This window comes from Danio rerio, chromosome 2 (genome assembly GCF_052040795.2).
Source record: "Danio rerio strain M-AB ecotype USA chromosome 2, GRCz13ab, whole genome shotgun sequence".
NCBI lineage: Eukaryota > Metazoa > Chordata > Actinopteri > Cypriniformes > Danionidae > Danio > Danio rerio.
In genome coordinates, this window is record NC_141022.1 from 46,825,001 (window position 1) to 46,847,500 (window position 22,500).

General features: G+C 36.8%; 1 protein-coding gene across 22 annotated transcripts in view; it reads left to right on the plus strand.

The window, feature by feature from the left end:
* Window positions 1–22,500, plus strand: part of pard3ab (par-3 family cell polarity regulator alpha, b) — a 189,776-nt gene that overhangs the window by 136,511 nt on the left and 30,765 nt on the right. For 2 of the 22 annotated variants that reach the window (XM_087239135.1, XM_087239136.1), the window contains one exon: window positions 7,841–12,237. In XM_087239135.1, coding sequence (XP_087095261.1) covers window positions 7,841–7,907 — 67 coding nt within the window. In that variant the 3' untranslated portion in view covers window positions 7,908–12,237. 22 annotated transcript variants of the gene reach the window in all.

Genomic DNA, 22,500 nt, shown 5'->3' on the forward strand with positions numbered 1-22,500 from the left:
TACAATTATAAAAGAAGATGCTTCAATCCCAATTTGTGGACTTAAATCAGGTTTATTTTGTACATCATCATAATGGATATGTATTCAGCAGTGGATATTAACCTGTATCCTGTCACATTTGCTGTGTCTATACAGCAGTGGGTGCGTGAACTTTGTAACGACATTTGTTTGACTCATTGTTGCAACTCCACAACAAATACATCAAATAATCATTGAGTTTTTACTGTAGTATTTACTTCAGTGAGATCCGCTTCCTTCATGTCTGTCACTGTGCTGTTTACCTGACAAAGCCTAGGTAAAGATTGTGGAACACTCTGAGAGGCACGTTGGAACCGTGGGCAGAGAGAACCAGCGTTAAAGGCACAGGCCACAAAAACAGCTACATGGCAGTTAGAGCAGAAAATTCAACATTTCTGAAAGGTCTCTTAAATATTCTGATCTGTGTTTTGAGCTGAAACTTTACAGACACATTCTGGAGACACAAAAGACCTGTTACATATTGAAAAAGGGGTAAAATAGGTGCCCTATAAATTTACTCATCTTTTAAATATACTCATCTGACATGCTCTCAGTAGAGCATTAAAGAAGATTTCTAGACTAAAACAGTGGTCTTTACTTGGTTATTCATCAAATGGAATGTTCTACTAAAGGAAAAACCCCTACAAAACGCCTTGCGTGAGTAAATTAAGTGAAAATGTAAAGTTTTACCATGCAATGCTGGAACAGATTAAAATGTTGCGATACATGAAATGTTTAACATTAGTAAATAACATTATTAAACACACACACACACACACACACACTTTAGGAAGGAACAAGAACATGGTTACCTTTCATTTATAACTGGCAATAATATGGTGATGGTGAAAAAGATTTTTTTTTTTTTAGCTTTAGGGAAAAAAGTCATATACATGTATTATAGTCTTAAAGAGATAGTTGAGAATTCTGTCATCATTTACTCACCTGTCACAAACATGTTTCTTCTGTTGTAAAATGTTGGAAATCTGTAGCCATTGACTTTCATAGTATTCATATTTCCTACAATGCAAGTTGTAGGAAAACACCCCCGCTCTGTACACCTGGTATGTTTTCCTAACTGAACACACCTGATTCAGATCATCAACTCGTTATCAGAGATCCATGAACTGATTCTTCTTCTGCTGCTGTAGCCTATCTGCTTCATGGTTGGATTTGTTGTGCATTCAGAGATGCTCTTCTACATACCTTGGTTGTATCAAGTGGTTATTTGAGTTACTGTTGCCTTTCTATCAGCTCAAACCAGTATGCCTATTCTCTTCCTACCTCTGGCATCAACAAGGCATTTGCCCCCACAGAACTGCCACTCACTGGATATTTTCTCTTTTTCAGACCATTCTCTGTAAACCCTAGAGATGGTTGTGTATGAAAATCCCAGTAGATCAGCAGTTTCTGAAGTACTCAGACCAGCCTGTCTGCCACCAACAACCATACCACGTTCAAAGTCACTTAAATCAGCTTTCTTCCCCATTCTGATGCGTGATTTAAACTGCAGCAGATCATCTTGAACATGTCTACATGCCTAAATGCATTGAATTACATTTTATAAGTGACTTAAAATTATAGGTTTCTTTCTTCTGCTGAACTTCTGCAAAAGAAGATAATTAGAACAATGTTGGAATGCTGTAACCCAGTGGTTCTCAATTCCAGTCCCCCAGCCCTGCACATTAATTCTATGCCATGAAAGATTAAGGCAGTTCTGAAAGCAAAAGAGCATCCAATTTGGTACTAGTGAGGTGTACCTAATAAAGTGGCCGGTGAGTGTCTTTATCGATATACATTAAAGAAATGTAATTCTTGCTCAAATGATTCAGTCAATCATGGCATATTTAATTTTTAAGACCAAAGACACACACACTGACAAAAACAAAAGTTCATCAACGTCCATAGTAGGAAAAAATACTATGGAAAGTTGATGGATCTTCGTAACCAGCATTCTTCAAAATATCATTTTTTTCACTTCAGCAGAAGAAAGAAACTCAAATAGGTTTAAAACAAGTAAAGGCAAGTAAATGATGACAGAATTTGAAACCTTTTTTTGTTGTTGCATGAGCAACTAATAAATTTTTGATGAAAAACGTCATTAATATATACTGTATTTGCATAATGTTGGTAAAAACGTAGCTATAAACGGTTTTTAAAATCAGCTGGATTTAAGCCATTGTTGTTGTAAGTGTTTTAACTTAAAAGTTATTTTTATGCATCTTTGAATCAAATATTGTCTTTACTGTGAAAGTACTGGCCTAATTTTGCATAATTGCTCTGGGTGAAGCTTTGTGTTCTGAGCATTATAGCATCAAAGTCTTTGGACAAAAGAGCAAAAGAGCACTTTTTCGTGCTATATTTTTTCCATTTGGTTAATTTGGGATGTTGTTATATCCGTGAGCATAACACAGCTGATATCCCAGACCCTGCGGCTCTTCCACACACTCCGTGCGCGGTTTGTTTTGGAAAGATCCGCTGAGGGGTCAGTGTGTTTGGAGGAAGCTGGTGGTCTGTGGTTTCAGCCGCTGAGAGTTTGTGTCTGATTGTGGTCTAATGTTTATAAATGAACAGCGGAGGGGTGACATTAATGAAGCCCCACAGCTCTGGCAGTTCAACCAAGTTAGACGCTCCAATGATGAATGGATCAGAAGACATTCAGCACACAATATAGAGGCACATTACCCTTTTCCCGTTGATTTATTTCACAGACATTACGGAGATGAGTTTTCTCGCTAATTCTCTTTCCCTCGCTTTCGGCTAGTCGGTGAGTGCTCATTTAAAGGAATGGTTCAGCCAAATATGAAGATTCTGTCATCATTTATTCACCCTCCAAACTCGTATTCTTCTGCGAAACACAAAAGAAGAAATCATCCTTTATGCAAAACTCGGTCTGTGTGCTGGTGTGTGTTAATAATATAAATATTGTACAGATTAACAATAGCAAGTGACACAAACTGAAGAAATCTGTTCTTTTTAGGCTCGGTGAGCTCTAACAGGCCTCCCATAATGTAACTAAATCTAGTATCTTACAGTCTTGCCTAATGGATATAATCTTTCACAACTTCTGATTGTTAATTACACATGCAGACAACAAACTGGGTATTGCCATAAACAGACATTCGCGGATAATAACCATCTGTTAAATGCCGAATACTCCTATGAGACATCGGATTGTGTGTTTTGTTTAATGCGACATATGGTTGAAGATCTTCTCAGTTCCGCATGCTCAACACTTGCTCGCTTGGAGACGTGACGTCAAAGGGGAGGTTAAAAGTTCAGACCCGAGTCAGGGTGACCTGAAAACCAATGTTAGTGAGATCCCAGACCTCCTCTATCAGCGCTCTGCCCCTAATTGCTTCTGGGATTGTCTCTGTAGCCTTTAATAGAAAGCAGTTGTTAAATGATTGCTACGGCCCTGTTTACACCTGCTAGCAACATGTTATATTTGGCTGCCCAATTATCTCTAAATAAACCAAAATTAGATTTAGTCTAACAACAAAACCAGTGTTTTTTAAGGGGATAATAAAGTGCCTTATTATCTTGTTTTAAGCTGAGCCTGATTTTGTTTCGGAGGTTTCTTACTAGAGGTTTATGTTTTATCCATGCCAGGTCAAAAGGTCACTCAATACACTCAAAAATGACATTTGCTGTTAGTTGAAACTGCTTGTTTAAAATGAGCTGAAACAACACCGTTCTTGAGGAATTTTTATAACAACTTTGTTATATGTTTAATACACTTAATTTTGTAAAAACTAGTAAGTTAACTTAATTCCTTCATGTTGTCCCAACACAAATTAATTGTGTGAAACCCTGTTTTTTATTTATTTATTTATTTTTTTACAGTGTACTCGGTCTAAAATTATTTACTCAAAGATCTAGTTTCTCTAATCCATACCTTTCCAAAAGAGCATACCCTACTCTGATTTGTACAATGGCTTAGTCTGTTATGATTGATTTACAAATCGTCGCTTTGGAATTATAAGATTCTATATATGTTCTAATAGATTTTGAGACACTGAGCTTCTATAGATAAATACACTAGATATGACATACGGGCCGTGAGCATGCATCAATAACGCCGCCACATTTGCACAGTGCTCCCAGGACAGATGTCATTCAACCGCACTATAGTCAAGACAGTGTGCCAATGTGAAGATGCTGGACTTTTGTGCGGCTTACAGATGTAGTAATGAGGAAATAAAGACAACTAAACACAAAGGAAGAACATTTCATAGGTAAGATTTTGTTTTTTATGTTTTTTATGTTATGAACTTTTGTGCTCAACAAGTAACGTTATTGAGGATAATGTAGTCACCTACTGCACTAGCCATAAGGCAAAGTAGCACCAAGTCACACTAGGGTTATGCTAGTTTTGTTGAATAAAATCAGCAAACAATGTCAATGAAATATGACAACAAGACGCTACACTATTAGAAACTTGTGTTTTTGTTGGCTAAGTGAACGAGTCGTTCATAACAGGGATTCATTCACAAGCGAATCATTCCCTCTGTTAGAAAGAGAAGTGAAAGCAGGAGAGGGGTGTGTTTCGGGACAAGGATTAGATCTAATTTAACAGGGAGGGAGGATAATACATTTCCATGCACACAAATTAGGATTATTTTTTTTTCTTGTTCAAATGAAGCATACAAAGCTGTACTAAACATTTTGTCCAGTGCAGATGTTAATTTTTTGTAAAAAAAAATATGGTAATATTTATTGTCGTAATTAAGAAACAAAATGAAAACAATACAAAAAATGAACTTAGAATTTAGACTGCTGTCCTTGACCAGAAAAATATCAATAAAATAGTCAACAGTGTGTTTTGCAGCATTATTTATTTAATTCTGATTTTGTGTTTCTTTCTGGTCTTTCAGTTCAGTGGAATGACAAAGAATGCATGCATGCATTCGAAATGCTGATTGGCTCACAGAAAGAACGCTATAGAGCCAAGCTAAAGTTCGACTTTGTGGATAAAACCTTTTTTTATTTTTTAAATAAAAAGTCCTAAAATATAAACAACTTGGAAAAAAACATCATAATGTAAATAAGTTGTCATATGATAGGAATATGTCAATAACTTAATTTTGACGAAAAAGGCAGGTAGAACTTTAAAATTCTAAGATGACGAAATATTCATTCATCAGCAGACCTTGAGTTTCAGTTCTAGAAAAGTCCTCTGCACTGTGATATAAACAGTTATGTTTGTAATGCTTGTGTTGGTTTGTTGTGTAATTCTTAGGAAGGGCATAATTGGACCGTATTTGGGATGGTCAGTTTTGTTTTGCGGAGTAGATTGGCGACAACAGGAAGCAATCGTTTCCAGGCATAAAACTACAGTTTTTGAGAGTAAACTAGTGATGGGTCGATCTTGAACGATTCGAGAAGAATGAGTCCTCTCAGGGAGTGATTCGTTCATTCACATATGCACATATTTGTGCAGGTGGAGAAAAAGATTAGTTTCTTTTTTTGACTCTTCCATCGAGTTTGAGTCATCACATTAAAGACAAGCCAATCTTATGCAGTCAGCTTCTTGAGACCTCAGATTTGAGTCATCTTTTTACATAATGAATGAATGGCTCGTAACCTTTAAGACTCAAATAGTGAATCAATCATGGGTCCTTTCGGCTCAGACTGTGTGCATTAGCTTATATGGTACGGTCAGTGTAACGTGAACAAACAACTCAAATTTGAAGACTTGCCAGAAGTGGTGAGCTGAGCTAATCATAGACAAAAGACTCTGGTAAACAATGATTTTTCTCAGCCCTATAGCATTTACCTTATGACTTTTTTTGTAGTGTGATCAACATTTAAGCTAGTTGTAGATGTGTTTGAGAGCAACTCAGAAACTTTTTATAATACTTTGGCAAATTGAACGAAATGACTCAACAAGATTTGTTTCCTTTTATAAACGAGACTCCATGGTCCGAGTCTTTAAAATGATCCGAACTTTCGATCACTAAAGCCTCGAAGGATCTCTATAAAATAAGCGTATACACGTGACAACAATTTAACCAATCACAGATCTTTTACTCATTGTGACGTGTAGTTAAAATTTTTGAGGGGTGCACCTCAGGGTTGTTTATCTGTGTACATTGATGGCTTCGAACATTCCTCAGAGGTATAAATTGTCTTTAAAAGTAGACTGCAAATTTATTCTGCAAGCCAAGGCTATAAGCTGGCAAATTTATTATAAAAATTCATAGATTTGTGCAGCAATTAAAGGTGGAATTACTGACGACTCCTTTCGGGCAGTTCAGAATTGGCTCTTTCTTTTGAGAGAATCAAAGGTGCACTTTGATCTTTGAAACACGGCAGAGCTTTTACATTCTCAAACCGCTATATTACACACTAATATGAGGTGAAAATGAGGCACAGGAGAGAAGCTACGCCGTGTGACTAGAATAGGAGTGAATGTATTGATTTTTGTCTGTTTATGAAAAAGTAGAGAGTGATTGAAGGAAAATAGCATAGAGTCAGGGTTTTCAGATGCTGTCTGTGAGAATCTATACTGTGCACACAATAAACTTGTGCTTTTCCGTGAAGCCACAGGTGAGGCTCTGAGAATATAGAAAAGCAGCCATATACAGTATATATACTTACTAGTACTAACTATACATACACAATATCTACTTAACTGTACTCATAACCTAAGACAGACTATATAAGTATTTTTACACAATACAGAACAATTTAAGTGCAAGATATTGTGCAAAAGAGGCATTTAAGGTTAAAAAAGTTGTTAAAAAACGCACTGATGTTGTAGATCATGTGACATTGCTACAACCTAATTCATAAATAGTTTTTTATTAATGGTCTTTGAGAAAAGATGAGCTCTTAGCATATTTAAATGTGTATTTCGGGCTTGACAAACCACCCATAGAAACAGTCTTATCTCATGTGCACCAGACACTTTACTTAAAGGGGTTGTCAACTACAATATAATTTTTCATACTTTAGTTGGTGTAATGTAGCTGTACATAAACAACATCTCTGAATGTAAGACGCTCAAAGTTTAATGCAAAAGGAGACATTGGCCTTTGAACAGAGAGCTTAGCAAAGCCTAAGGTGAATGAAGTTTGGGGACTACAAAAAAATGCATCCGAAGTGAGATTACAGGTGCTTCAGGTTACACGCATTCACAATGCTCATACACTCCGTGCAGCAAAGGGGTGTGGCCAGAGGCTCTGTAATGTTACAGCAAAGAAAGATGCCGTCCAAATGCTGCTATTTCCACTGAGCTTCTACTGTTTCTGTATTTAGGCTTCCAAAGGACAAGACACAATGAGAGAAGTGCTTACAATTTAACTTTTTAATTGTTACAGAGAATTATAAAATATATATATATAGCTAGCATTTGACAAAGGATAGCTTCTAGGATCTCTCCCAGTTCAATGCTGTATTCAGCTAAAAATTCCTCACAGAAGGAACAATTCAAGGATAATAGAAGAGGCTGTGGACTGTGAGCCACAACCTGTAAGTGTTTTTAATTTGTTAAAATTGATCTTTTACATGCATGGTGTCTAGTGTTAATGGTATTTTGTGACAAGGATGTAAACAAGGGAAAATGCTGTGTGGCACCATTAACAATTCAGCTACAAATTCATATTTATCTGTCTAAACATTGACCATTTTCAGCAGTGCTGCAGTTTCTCTTTATGCGGATGCTTTCTCTGCATTCACATCTCAAAAAACAAACTCTTAAAAGATATGTCAATATTTGCTTATAACCCAAATATTTGTGAAAGAAACTTGTCAGATTTTATTTTAGAGAGCAGGCATAAGGTTCAACTGTGTCCTTTTCATTTTCTGTCTGGTTCAGGCACAAACTGACGTGGCTAACAGCTGCTCTGACTGACAGTATTTACACAGCAGCGTGTGCTATTTGAGGCATGATGCTTCCTGGTGACGTGGAGCCAATCCGCAATTCCACAGCAAATTATGTTAGCTAACCAATCAGAGCCTCTTGAGGGCAGGCCTTTTGGAGGAAATAGAAAATATGACAGTCGTTTTCATGTTTGCCGAGTAGCTGAATATAATCTAAGTGAGATATATGAAAAAAATAATGTGATTTATTTTACAAATGAAGCATGAGCACATATTGCTTTGCATCTTATAAACACAACCAAGTCTTAAAACCCTGGACCACCCTTTTAAAATCTTATTATGAGTTAATATGGAAAAAATTGTGTACTCGTAAATGTATTGCCATTAATGTTGCACTACTTGCTTTTTTGACCTTAAATGCCTCTTTTGCACATTATTTTGCACAGTATTGTTCTGTTTTATGTAAAAGTACTTGTATAGTTTGTCTTAGGTTATGTGTGTAGTTAAGTAGTTATTGTATATGTGTAGTTAGTGCTACTAAGTATGTATACTTACAGTACACAACCTCTCCAGTATGTTAGTTATGTATAGGCTTAAAAATTGCCCTTATGTCCAGTGTTGTTTATATTTACGATTGTCTATTTATGTAGCACCATGGTCCTGCGAGACGCAACATTTCATTCCACTTTGTCCACACATGACAGTAAAGGTCAACTTGACTTGATAGTTACCCAGATTGTCTACTATTTCTAGTAGAAATGTCAAAGATCTGAGCACAACGCATTACGATAGTTGATTATAACCTATTGATGGACAATATTTATTTAATATTATCTGCTTTAATGTTCATCTACCACAAATTTTGAGCTTTGATAGATATTTTTGGCCATTAACTTCTGAATGCATCATTATGCGAACATATGAGGACATTTCTCTGCATGAAAGACCTTCAAATGGAAGCTTAACGTGCTGCTAGGATATTAAATATGAAGGAAATGTTGAAAATGTAAATGTGACAAGATGATTGACAGAGCAGTGACAAAATGTGGGTAATTAAGCAACAGGACGGTCTTTAAATGATTTGCCCACTCTTCTGGTACTCATTTATACAAAAAAAAAAACGAATACTTTTTAGGGAATATTAGTATACTATAAGTAGCCACATTAAAACCACATGAGCACTATCTCACAATCTACCTACTACTATCTAGTATGCACTTTTGATATCCATAGCTATAAAACTGGTTTCTGATTGTTGTTTATCAACGACAAAATTCACCTGTGCTGTGTGTCTGCTGCATGTAAAATGAGAGTTGTGTCTTATTATCCATTGGTATGTGTGTTTGTGTGTGTGTGTCTGTGCGTGAATTGAAAAGTTCTGCTGAAATGAGTGAATGCCCTCCCTCTGACCCCTCAACAAGATGACCTACTTTTCTGACAGAACATTGTTCTTCTGTTGGGAAAGCGCCTCTTCTTTCCCTGTATTTTTTTTTTTACTCCTCATTTCTTTCTGGATGTAGTTCCACTGTAAGTAGGCTACTTTCTCTGTGTGTTTAGCATTCGACAATTAGAAAAACAAGAGTGTAGTTTGTTTCTCTTTGTTTTATCCCAGGGTGTCAAGTGCGTCTGTTTACAAAGTAGATCTTACTTCTGTCACAAACACTCCAGGTTTGACTGTGTAGAAGCACGAGTAGTGGCTCTATTCTGAAACCTAGTGAGCAGGGCTGTTTTGTTATTTATATTATTTCATAATATTTATTCAGTTTTTTAATTAGCTTTTATTTTCTGTTTTCATTTTAATTTTAGCAACCATGTAATCTTTATTTTTATTAAAGTCTGTAATTTGCTGTGACCTGTATTTCAGTATGTTAATTTACTTTTAACTGAAATGGAATATTGAGTAGGGGGCAGGGCTTTTTGCACATTATTCCCTCATAGCAAACTAACGGTAAAAGGGGCCTGGATAAAAATATTGTGTCTGACATCATTAAACTGAAATCATCAAAGAAGGACAGTCACTCCAAATGCATAAACAAATGGTCAGACTTTAGTTTCTTTCTGTGGATTAACACTCAAATAATATGTATTTTTGTGTGTGTCTATGTGTTTGTGAGAAAGAGAGAGAGAGTATGTAAGTGAGTGAACATGCTGAATTATCTCATCAGTGAAGGGATTTTCTGGTAAAAGGACCTGACAATGTGAGTTATTGTATCATAGAAACTATTTACAGATAAAAACAGTATCATAGGCCCTGCTTCTTTTAGTTCTGCTTAATCAAGTGCCCCAAAAAAGACATTTAAAATAAACAAAACAATTAGTGTATTTTGACTGTTTTCCTTAATAACTACATTACACAATACTTGGACTTTTACTTTCAGTACTTGAGTAGTAATTTTTGAAATAAACTACTTGCAATACTCAAGTACAAAAAATGTTGAATACTTTAGTACTTCCACTTAAGTATGTTGCTTAAAGAGCACTTCAACTTCTACTCAAGTCAATTTTTGAAAGAGCACTTGTACTTTTACTTAACTATGGATCTGTAGTACTTTATACATCTCTGATCAGCAGTTTCTGAAATACTCAGACCAGCCCGTTTGACAACAACAACCATGCCACATTCAAAGTCGCTTAGATCACCTTTCTTTTCCATTCTAATGTTCGGTTTGAACTGCAGAAGATTGTCTTGACCATGTCTACATGCCTTAACTCATGAAGTTGCTGCCATGTTATTGGCTGATTAGAAATTTGCGTTAACGAGCATTTGTACAGGTGTACCTAATAAAGTGGCCGGTGAGTGTATCTAAATATATTTGTATAACTATGGTTTAACTACAAATACCAATAAAATACAGATACAAATAGTCAACATGATAAAGATCATTATATAGTCAAAAAAATAAGGATTTGTTTTATATGTAGTTAAATCCTTGTAAATTTGTGAATTTATCAGATCGCTCAACTGCAGTGGTTCAGTTGAATTTTTTTTTTCCAGTTACAGTTCAGTCACCTTTTCTTTTTTTTTTCTTTTTTTGCAGTCAGAGGTTTGCATTAAGGCACGTTCGACTGCAGACAGTTTTACTGGTGTGAGGCGACTTCATATGTCAGCGAGAAGAAGTGACTCCAGTGTGACATTAAAAGTGTCCCCCTGCGCGCGCGGCTAAATGCTCCGATTTAATTGGTTGTGTTGTCGACGCTCGCGCTCACTCATGCTGCGAGCGCTGCATGCGCGTGTGCGTTTCTAAGACATTAGCTTGGATATATTATCTCACTGTCTGTGTTGTTAATGGCTGCTGTAGAACGTGTCACTCAGATGAATGAGTCATTAGGAGTTTATATTCGAGCTCTCCGTCATGACTTGAATATAAATATGAGCTGATTTTATCTGACACTCAGGTTGGAGTTTCCTCCTGTTAACAGGGTGTTTTCTGTAGGTCTGTGTGCAGCAGATGACCTGACTGACACATGTGGAAAGGTACAGTCAAGTGTGTGAGGTGTCGCTAACAGGCAGACTGCTGGAGTACCAGAAAGTACAGAGAGCCAATTAGAGCGTTCTCACACACACACACACACACACACACACACACACACATACACACATACACACATACACACATACACACACACACACTGTCTCTCCTGTGAAGACATTAGCACTGTTCCAAACCCTAGTGAGAGCTGCCTACATTATGCTGCTTTCTAAGATGCTTTATTTTGGCCAAAATTGAAGGCATGTGGATAGTCGGCAAAAGGCTTTTTATTTATTTATTTTTTGTAAAACATAATTTTGGGGGGAAAATATTTATGTAGTTTGAAGTCTGATCAATATTAGATCTTAATTTTTTTTGCCAAAATGTACATTAAATGTGACATAGCAAAAATGTACAAAAACTACTTTGTGTGATCTACAAAGTTCAAAATTGCACATAAAGATAGCATGAAAGTGATGTGATTAATCTTCATTTTTGGACATTAATCTTCATATAATGCTATTTAGTTTATATGAAATTTACAGTAAGATCTTTTTTCTCTGTTACTTGTTGGACATTTTTTTTCTCACATCAAAGGACAGTTTTATAGCAGCTACAAAACATACCTGTCAACAATGATATGTAAAAATATAGGATACTTTTATAACCGTTTATGCCCATTTAAGACTAATTTATTGGTGTTTAAAATAAAACAAGGATGGACATGTTTAGGTAATAGTGAAACAATATTAGTGATGCAAACTGCACTTATTCTAAACAGTTAAACCTAAAAATAAAATTCAATAATGTGTGTTTATAATGTGTGTATATAAACATCACAGCTGTAACAGTTGAACATCTTTATGTTGTATTTTAGGAAATCCTGTTTTTAACAGTACAAATCTTATTTGCTTAATTTTTTAGATGCAAAAAATAATAATAATAATAATAAAAATCTGAATTATTAAAAATTAGAGTTATTAGAAATGAGTTATTAAAACTATTATGTTTAGAAATTTTTTGAAAGAAATCTTCGCTCCATTAAAGAGAAATTGGGTAAAAAATTTAACAGGGGGGCGAATAATTCTGTGGGGCTATTAATTCTGTCTCCAACTGCGTGCGTGCGTGCGTGCGCGTGCGTGCGCGTGCGTGCGCGCGTGTGTGTGTGTGTGTGTGTGTGTGTGTGTGTGTGTGTGTGTGTGTGTGTGTGTGTGTGTGTGTATATATATATATATATATATATATATATATATATATATATATATATATATATATATATATATATATTGACATTGCTCAGCATAATTGAGTACACCCCATTGTAAAAGTGAATATTTTTGGTGCATTTAGGAAAAAACAGATTTATTAAACAGATTTATTGAAATAATATTTTAGTCACGAAAAAAAAGACAACCTACAAAATTATAACTTCTCTTGATTTTTTTTAATTTGTATTTATTTTTTTTTATAACATAAATTTGGCTATAATAGTTTTTGGACCGTTTTCATAAGTTATTTTGCTAGATTAGCTCTAGATTTGGCTTCAGGACTGACTAATCTAATGTATATGCACAAATATAATCTTGTAAAGCTTCCTATTAAAAATTGAATTTAAAAGATAGATTTGTGAGGGGTGTACTTATATATGCTGAGCACTGTACATGTACAGTATATACTGTATATATATATATATATATATATATATATATATATATATATATATATATATATATATATATATGTGTGTGTGTGTGTGTGTGTGTGTGTGTGTGTGTGTGTGTGTGTGTGTGTGTGTGTGTGTGTGTATACTGTATGTATGTGTGTTTCATATACTGTAGTGAACCTCTCCTGTGTCATGACACTGATTGGAAAAGCAGGTCTAGTGATCAGAATGGAGAATCACTCTGGTCGTATCGATCTGCCAGACACACGCACACACAGAGACACACATCACACATGATTCTGTTAGCAGAAGTAATGAGAAATCAATAAGTACTGACTCTCTTAAATGCACAGGATTAATACTATTAGGAGTCAGTATATGCACCCGTAAACTCTCACACACACACACACACACACACGCACACACTCATTGCTCGTAAACCACCATTCCATTAGCCTAATCTTTGGGTCACATCAATGAAAGCCGGCACTGTAACCATGGCAACCTCACCGCACAATTCTACCCACCTGTGTCTTCCGGTAACCATAGAAACCACACACGCCAATAAAAATCCTTAAGCATTGTAAATAAATGTAAACCACTGTTTGGTGCCAGCTTGTACATAAACTGTAAAACAAAACAATTAATCTGTGTTGTTTTGTCCTGAATTTCGGTTGAACAAATGGAAAAACATAATAGCTAAACATTTAGATTAAAAACTGGATAGGTCCAAATTTTACTCATATTTGGGTTAAACCAATGCAGCAATTGTTATTATACTATGTAGTCAGTGGAGATGGTGGTATGTATGTGGTAGAAACTATACATTTCTGTTGCTTATATGAATGCTTGCTTCTATGGAGACATTTCCTGAGTCTTTGTATTACCTTTATGTGATGTTCAGCAAAAAAAAGGAAACTGAGATTCTTACATATGAATGGATTCTTTTTGTCTTGCTTTCCATTTTGTTTGTATTTTATTTTAGGTGTTTGGTGCAGTATTTAATAACTGACCTGTTGCTGGTTGGGGGGTTGATGGCTCCTTGAACCTTGAACATTCATGGAACCTTTCTGTTTTCTAAAACATTCTTCTTAAAGCTACTGTGTTACTAAAACATCCTTTAATTTTTTTGTGTGAAAATGTTGGGTCGACCAATATGCACTCTGTTTCCTAAGGCAATGATTAGGCAACACTTTATTTTGATGATCCTTTTGAGTATTAGTAGACTGTCTGCTTAATATCTGTTGATATTGCTCCTTCAACAGACATTTAACTGACTATAAAAAGCTTAGCAAGTACTGTACATGTCAACTTTCACTAACCCTAACCCCAACCCCAACCTAACAGACTACTTGTAATCTAATTTGATTTAGTTGGCATGTAGATGAAATGTAACTTATATTCAACAAACAGACCAACAAAATAAAGTGTGACCAATGATTGAATTGTAGCTTGACCTATAGTGTTCAAACATACATAACCACCCAAGTGTAATGTGCAAAAAGGCAGGGTGTACACAGAAAGATCTAATTAATCCAAATTCTTGGGTGCTGTTTACACTAGTCTGTTTTCATTTCTGCAGATCTCTGTCTACACTATACAGCCTGGGTATGCACATATTTCGCAGACATCTATACTTGCAGTGTGTTCCACTTGGGTATTGCACAAATGAAAGGGACTTGATGAACCAAGGAACCAAACGCAACAGTCCAGAACAGCAGTCAGAGAAAGAATTGAAAAAAAAAAACACCAGTGTTTCTTAACTAAAACAGGGTCTTTAGCCTTAGTTTTCACAAGTCGAAGATGCCAGAGTAGTGTGGACCGCGTTAGTGGAAATGGTACCTCTTAACAGGATATTTAAAGACTATAGAGAGCACATCAACAGGAAAACAACGACAAATCCCAAACATTTCCGCAATTTAGAGACCTATAAGAATATGAATATCTACTGTTTACTCATTCTCAGACTATACAATATGTATACAGGTAAACATTAAAGGTGTATTTGATTTTTGGAACGCAAGTTAGCAGCTACTCATAGTTTGAGAATCGAGAATAATTTACATATTAAACTACATATAAAACTGAAGTCACTGACACTTATTTCAGTTAGTCGGTGTACTTTCAACTGATATGAAATATTTACTATGGATTTATTATTATTTTTGCGCATAATTTTCTCATAGCAAATGACAAAGACTATACAATACACAAGACATGTCACTCATACAGTTTTGAATGGGGAAAAGTGTAACGGTCAATATGGCTAATGAAGCCCCGCCTTCTATTACAAGAGCCAGTCATCCATCACTTTTTTCTGGGGGAGGGGCTCGGACCAGACATGAGTTTCTGCAGATTTTGTGTGATTCAAACATTTATAATTGAAGCTAAAGAAACAGTTGTTGTTTAATGTTATTGTTGATTTCTAATATGAAATGTACAGTAATCGTAAACTGAGAGAAATTTTAAAGATGGCCACCGAGTGAAATGACTAGCCTTAATAGGACTTTGTTAATGGTAAGAGGGGTGTGGTTAAGGATATTGATATGCAGTCACTATGGACGCCTTCAGGTGGACATCAACAGAAGGAGTGTTACTCCAAATGCGGAAGCAAATGGTCAGGCTTTTTATATAATAGATTACCTTTTTAGTGGATTAACTGGGATGGAATAACTATTGACCTTAATGATGCTTTCACACCAGACACGGATGAAGCATCAAGCTTGAGTGATTTACATGTTAAGTTAATAAAAAAACACTAATAGACATACTGCGGAGCAATTTGAGTGAATGACTTGGCACGAATTGAGCTGGTACTGAACTTTAGCGAACATTCGTGCCTTATTAACCAATCAGGAGCTTGCTCTTGTAGGGCCATGATTATGAAGTAACACCTGCAGTTGGTGTCCCAAGGGGAAATCTTCCTGCCGAGACCAGATAACAGCTCTTTAAACTGATTTGTCATATGAGGATGTGGTGGCGTTTTTATTTTTGCGCAAAATTTTCTCATAGCAAATTAACAGCAACATCTATAGAATACACAAGACGTCACTCGTGTAGTTTTGAATGGGGGGTAAAGTGTAACGGTCAATATGGCTTAAGGCTGATTTATACTTCTATCAAGCGCACGCATATGCTACGGTGTGGCCTACGCGTGGACGCATAGCTCTCGCCGTTGCAGTCGGCGTCGCTGACACGCACCTCTCAAAAAATGTAACTACATGTCGCGACAATGAGTAGCGCAAGCTCTGTGATTGGTCAGCTTGGTATCGCTGATGAGTATGGGCGGGACCGAGAGCTGCGTGAGCCCGATGGAGCGATTGTTTACACGTGTGAAATCTTGTGAAGGAGCTCCATATGGAAAGTTTTGTTTTTTGTTTAGCTCATGGTTAAAGTTGTTGCATGTCCGCCGGTTTTTGCCTCAAAATAAGAGAGTTTAAACCACTTGTAAATTAAGGAAGCGTTCAGAAAAAAACAGAACACCAGCGAAGAAACTCAAGACACAGAGGAACATAAACACCTCACTGCCAACTAGCGTTTTGGAAGTGTTATTGTAGAGCAACAGAAACAGCGCGCAGAAGTATAAATGAGCATAATGCCAAAGAGGCAGTTCAAAATGACTAGCCTTAATAGGACTTTGCTAATGATCAGAGGGGTGTGGTTAAAGATATTGATATGTAGTTGCTATGGACATCAACAGAAGGAGTGCTACACCAAATGATAAAGCAAATGGTCAGACTTTGATATTACCTAAACAAACTTTTTTTAGTGGATTAACTGGCATGGAATAACTATTTACCTGAACTATTACCTTAATGGTGTGTTTATACCAGATGTGGATAAAGAATCAAGCACGAGAGATTTACATGTTAAGTCAATGAAAAAACACGTAGTTGGAAAATATGAATTTTAGCAGACATTTGCGCTGCGTTAACTAATCAGAAGCTTGCCCTTGTAGGGCCATGATTATGACATAGCGCCTGCAGTTGGTGTCCCGAGGGGACATCCTCCTGCCGACACCTGACAACAGCTCATTAAACTGTGCTCAACTCAATCGAAAGTACAGCTGAAATCTTCCATCATCCAGGTATAGTTTCTGGAGAAGTTGATAAACTCACAGAGCTGAGTGGACCTCAGAGATGGCACCAAACTAATATACGCTGTTTTTCAGCCTTCCAAAAGTACAGCTACTATCTCAGTAAAATCCATATTAACCATTTAGCAACAAAGCTAGAGTCACCGGGCAAACAGTTGCCCTGCCCATGACTCAAATCCGTGTGTATTGTGTAGCGAATTTGAGGCGCAAATTAAGGGAATTTGACACGTGAATGAAGCGAGTAAACTCAAAATGTTCACGTGTCTATTTATAATATAATAGCACAGTTTATTTGCGCATACTGCATTTGTTGTGAACAGAGTGAGAATAACAATGTGAGCTAGCAAAATAAACATTGTAATTTTTACCTTTACTTTGACTTTAAGCTCTGTATTGGAAGAGGATGTATGAGCCAAACCTGCTCCTGCTCTTTCCTGCAGAGTTTAACAGTAATCCTAATCAAACAGACTGAACCTGCTAATCAAGGGTTGGAGGCTTCACAACAATCTTCCAGGCAAGTGTTTTCCAGCTGGTTTTAGCTAAACTCTGCAGGACATTGGCCCTTCAGAAGCAGGATTGAGCCCTCCTGACCCCGTGTGTTTATATGTTCATGAGTGTGTCTATTGAGCATTGTTTATGGGATGGTCTGTTGGGGTTTCCTGAGGTCAGCTCTATTTTCTCCTGCTCTTTCAGTCTCACACACTCTTCAGGAAGAAGCGTTGATGGACATATTTGCGGAAATGTCACCTCTCTTGCTCCGAAAGCTCAAATTGTACCCCGGAGGATGCATAAGTATGTACACTACTGTGAGAGTAACTCGCACTGGAGGGAATTTTGAGCTCTAATCAGTGAGGTCTTTCGAATGTAATTACATCTACTCAGGCGTCTTTTTTTAAAGAAGCAGTCTACCTCCTATCAGTTTTTACCGCCGCTTGCATCATTATTATTGCTCAGAGTATTACATTTTAAGGTCTACTCTGCTTTTGTGCTTCAAACATGAATGATACCTGAAATTGTGAAGCTTTTAGAGAAAAGATGTGCTGCTTGAAGGTTCAGCAAAGAAAATTACACTTAGAGAGATGTGCTAGCGCAGTAGTTTATCTTTCTATGCTATTAAACCGTAAACGGGTGGTAATTTTGTTGCATACATGATGTTGGCGATTCATCTTATGGTGTTTTTTCCAAAATATTGGTACTGCCTTAGACAGAAAATGCCTTTAAGTGTATGTAGGTCTCTGTGTGGGTGAAGATAAAAATTATCTGTGGGTTTGTACAAAATTGTGTATTTTGTTTTGGTGGCAGGTTTAATGTTTCTTTCCAACAGTCTAAAGCCTGTATTTTTACATTTGTGCTAGATGTTGTTTTGAGAAATGCAAGTACATAAAGAAACTCACGCAGAGACTGATTTATTTACATAAAGATGGCTCATTGTGAACATTTCTCAACTACAGATTGCTTTTAATGTACTTCGCCATAATTTATCTGAGTTAAAACTCATTTTAAACGCAGATTAAACAAAACTTTTGTTATTTTCAAATTCAAAACAAACCAAGCAAAAGCTAGGTTCTTTTACTAATACTCATGGCAGAGAGAGTAAATTGGTGTCCCAGTAAAAAATATATTTATTAAATATAATTGTAATTGATGATGAACTTTCTTTTAGTTCTCACATTCAGCAGTTGGTGAAAAAATTAAAAGTGATTTCAGGTTTCGATTTTAGAATTAAGAACTGCCTTTCTTTAGATGCTAAAAATGAAGATGGTTGAATCAACATTTATGTCCGTATTGGACTATGGTGACGTTACTTAAGCATGCTTCATCTCAGAGTCAACATGCATTGGATACTGTTTAACATGGGTTCTTAAGATTTATTACTAATTTTAAATCCCTTACTCATCATTGTGTGCTGTATACTAGGGTAGGTTGGTCTGCTTTGTCCATTCGTAGGCTCAAGCATTAAAGGGTCACGAAACACCAAAACACATTTTTTGAGCTTTTGACAGTCGTATATGTGTCCCACACTGCTAAAAACACTATTAGGACACCTATATTTCACTAAAAAGTGTAAATTGGTTGTTTTTGCGTTATTTCAAGCAAATTCGTACTTCCTGTTTGAAACGAATTTTTGAAGCTGCGTCACGGTCATGACATAATAGCGTGTATTCCAGCATGCAGACTGGGCGTCTGTGCCTGAGTGAGTCTTATTACGTCTTACAGTGTGATGCATTAATGCATTAGTAAGGCTTGGTTCAAACCAATCAGCGAGCTCTATTGTGCAACTTCATTAATATTCATTTGTGTCACCGTGTTTACACCACAAAGACGCCACGTTGTGTTGACAAAACAAGCGTGAAGTGTTGCTTTTATAGTTTGCTGCCGTTAAGTTTCGTTTTCATTTTCTCTCTGTGAGAGCTCAGCTGGATCACGTGTGGATTAACAGTGTACGCGACGCTCGACAACAATAACTTACGTGTCTAAGGGGGATTATTGTTTACCTGAGAGCTGTTCTCATCTGCAAACGCTGAAATCTGGATTTGCTTGTAGTATTCTCTCCATAAAGACGCGGCTCTAGTTGCTGGTGATTGTCCTGTCTCTACAGATTTGGTAAGTGAGCGACCAGTGCTCTTTGTTTATTCAGTTTGTTCATATCGAATTAAGTTAACTATTGCACTGAGTGCAGAAATGTTAGCACCGCATTTAGTGACCGAAATAACACACGCGGCTTTCTGACGCTGCCTGCCGTGTGCATCTAAGTTTCCGGGAAATGCGGAGTTTTTTTTCCCTCTCATTCGCCGTGCGGTATCAAACATTGCATGAAAAATACACGCTTAGAGCAGATCCTCGAATCAAATATCTCGTTTGTCGCGAGAGGCATGAATGAATTCCCTGAATGAAAGAGCCAAACTGCAGTTAAAGTCCAACATTTAATAATTTGGCAAATAATTCGACTACAGATGTCCATGTAGGTTAAACACCATCGCTTTCTCCTGTCTGTGTGGGTGTGTATTTTGACTCTGAAACTCGCGCGTGCACAAATAGACACTCCCACACCATCCCACTTTAGTTCCTCCGACACTCCCCCCTAAACAGAGCTGGACACGCCCACTTTTCTGACTTTTTCGAAAGTGGAGGTGTGAAAACACCCTGCTGAAACGAGGGGGTTTCATGGCCCTTTAACGTATACTTGTTTACAAATCTATTCCAGGTTTACTCCCATCACATCTCTAGAATTACATTTGTAAAAGGCCTTTTCTTAACTATGGCTTTCAGTCACAGGATATTTATTTACTGTCTGTTCTCAAAGTGCGAACTGAGATGGGAAAAAAAGGCTTTTAAATTCGCTGAATCTTTTGCATGAAATAATCTGCAAAGTTGCAGTTTAAAGAATTAATTTCACTAAATGCTTTTAAAAAGAGTTTAAGGGATTTAGAAATTAAAAAGTCAGGCGTGTAGATGTTTTGAATAGTTTATTTGTCAATGTGGGATTCATGTTAACTGTCAATTGTTTGGTTGTTAGACCCATGTGACATGTATGCTGCCTAATCTTAGCCAGGATGCTCTTATAAAAGAGATTTTTAATCTCAATGCGTCTTTACAGGCAAAATAAGGTTATAATAATAATTATTATTATTGTTGTTGCTTAAACTAACAAAAACAGTGTGTTTGCTGCATGTTTAACTTTAGTTGTTCGTTTATTAGGAATACATTAATTTGGCTTCCCATTGAGGACAAAAAGGACTGTAGTTGAATATTTGTGATGTATTTCTTATACAGGCTTTATTTGCCAGTGTCCCCATCTTCATGTGATTAATAGCCATTTGACAAAAATACATATAAACATGCACTCATTGGCCACTTTATTAGATACACCTTACCTACATCAGGTTGGACCTCCTTTTGTCTTCAGAACTGCCTTAATCCTTTGTGGCATTGATACAACAAGGTATTAGAAATATTCCTCAGAGATTTTGGTCCATATTGACATGATAGCATCACGCAGTTGCTGCAGATTTGTCGGCTGCACACCCATGTTGCAAATCTCCTATTCCACTACATCTCAAAGGTGCTCTATTGGATTAAGCTCTGCTGACTGTGGAGGCCATTTGAGTACAGTAAGTGAACCCATTGTCATGTTCAAGAAACCATTCTGAGATGATTTATGCTTTGTGACATGGTGCGATATCCTGCTGGAAGTAGACATCAGAAGATTGGTACACTGTGGTCATAAAGGGATAGACATGGTCCGCTACAATACTCAACACAATGCTCAATTGTTACCAATGGGCTCAAATTGTGCAAAGAATATATCCCCTACACCATTACAACACCCTGAACCGTTGGTATAAGGCAGGATGGATTCGTGCTTTCTTGTTGTTGACACCAAATTGTGACCCTACCATCCGAATGTTGCAGTCAAAACTCATCAGATCAGGCAACGTTTTTCCAATATTCTATTGTCTTATTTTGGTGAGCCTCTGCGAATTGCAGCCTCATTTTTAACCTTGGTTGTTGTTCGTTTATTAGGAATACATTAATTTGGCTTCACATTGCATTAAATAAAGATGAAAGATACAGCTTTTGATCTTAAAGTCTCCCCGCAGTGACTGGTTTTATCCCCAAAACTCATCTTTGATCATCAAAATTACACATTAAAGCTATCCTGCGGAGAAAACGTATTCATGCCCTAAAATGGCTTGAATGTAACTCTACACCTTTACCTCATCTAGCATATGTGGAATGTTGAATATTCAAATTAGTCTAATTGGCGATATCAAATTAATTCAGCCAAACACATTTGAAGCAAAAATAAATGGTTTCAAAGACTGCTCGGTTTATGTGTGTTAATTTTTTTATGATCGTTTTGAAGCATCAAAGTTTTAGTGAATAAACACTCAATAAAAGGACTGAAATCTTTCTCATTTAATTAAAAATTTAACTCCAGTTGTTTTCTGAGGATGAACAAGCTTCTATTGGGTTTAAAATGCCATGTGGTTGAGTAAATGATGAAAGAATTATCATTTTGGAGCTAACTAGCCCTCTAAAATGACTGATGCCTTCAGCGATACACAGATCAGAAACACTCGTTGGCGTTCTGGTATCTTCAAAGGTGAAGCCACTTTGCTACTCAGTTTCTCATGGGATCTGAACCCCGCTGACTTTGACAGTGCTGAAATCAATCATAAGTGTTTATCCACAGACACGCAGGCCTCTGTGACTCCGTGTGCGAGTGTAGAAAGGCCTCTAGAGCCATTTGCAAGACACATCCCACACTGCACCTTTGGACCTCCACCATCTGCGGGCTGTGTGTGCGTGTTTATGTGAAGGTCATTCTTTGATGTGACTTAAACTCAAGGCTCGACGGACCTCCAGAGTCATTCCTCACCCGCTGCCTGAAGAGTTTATGCTCCCGTATGTTTCAAATTAGC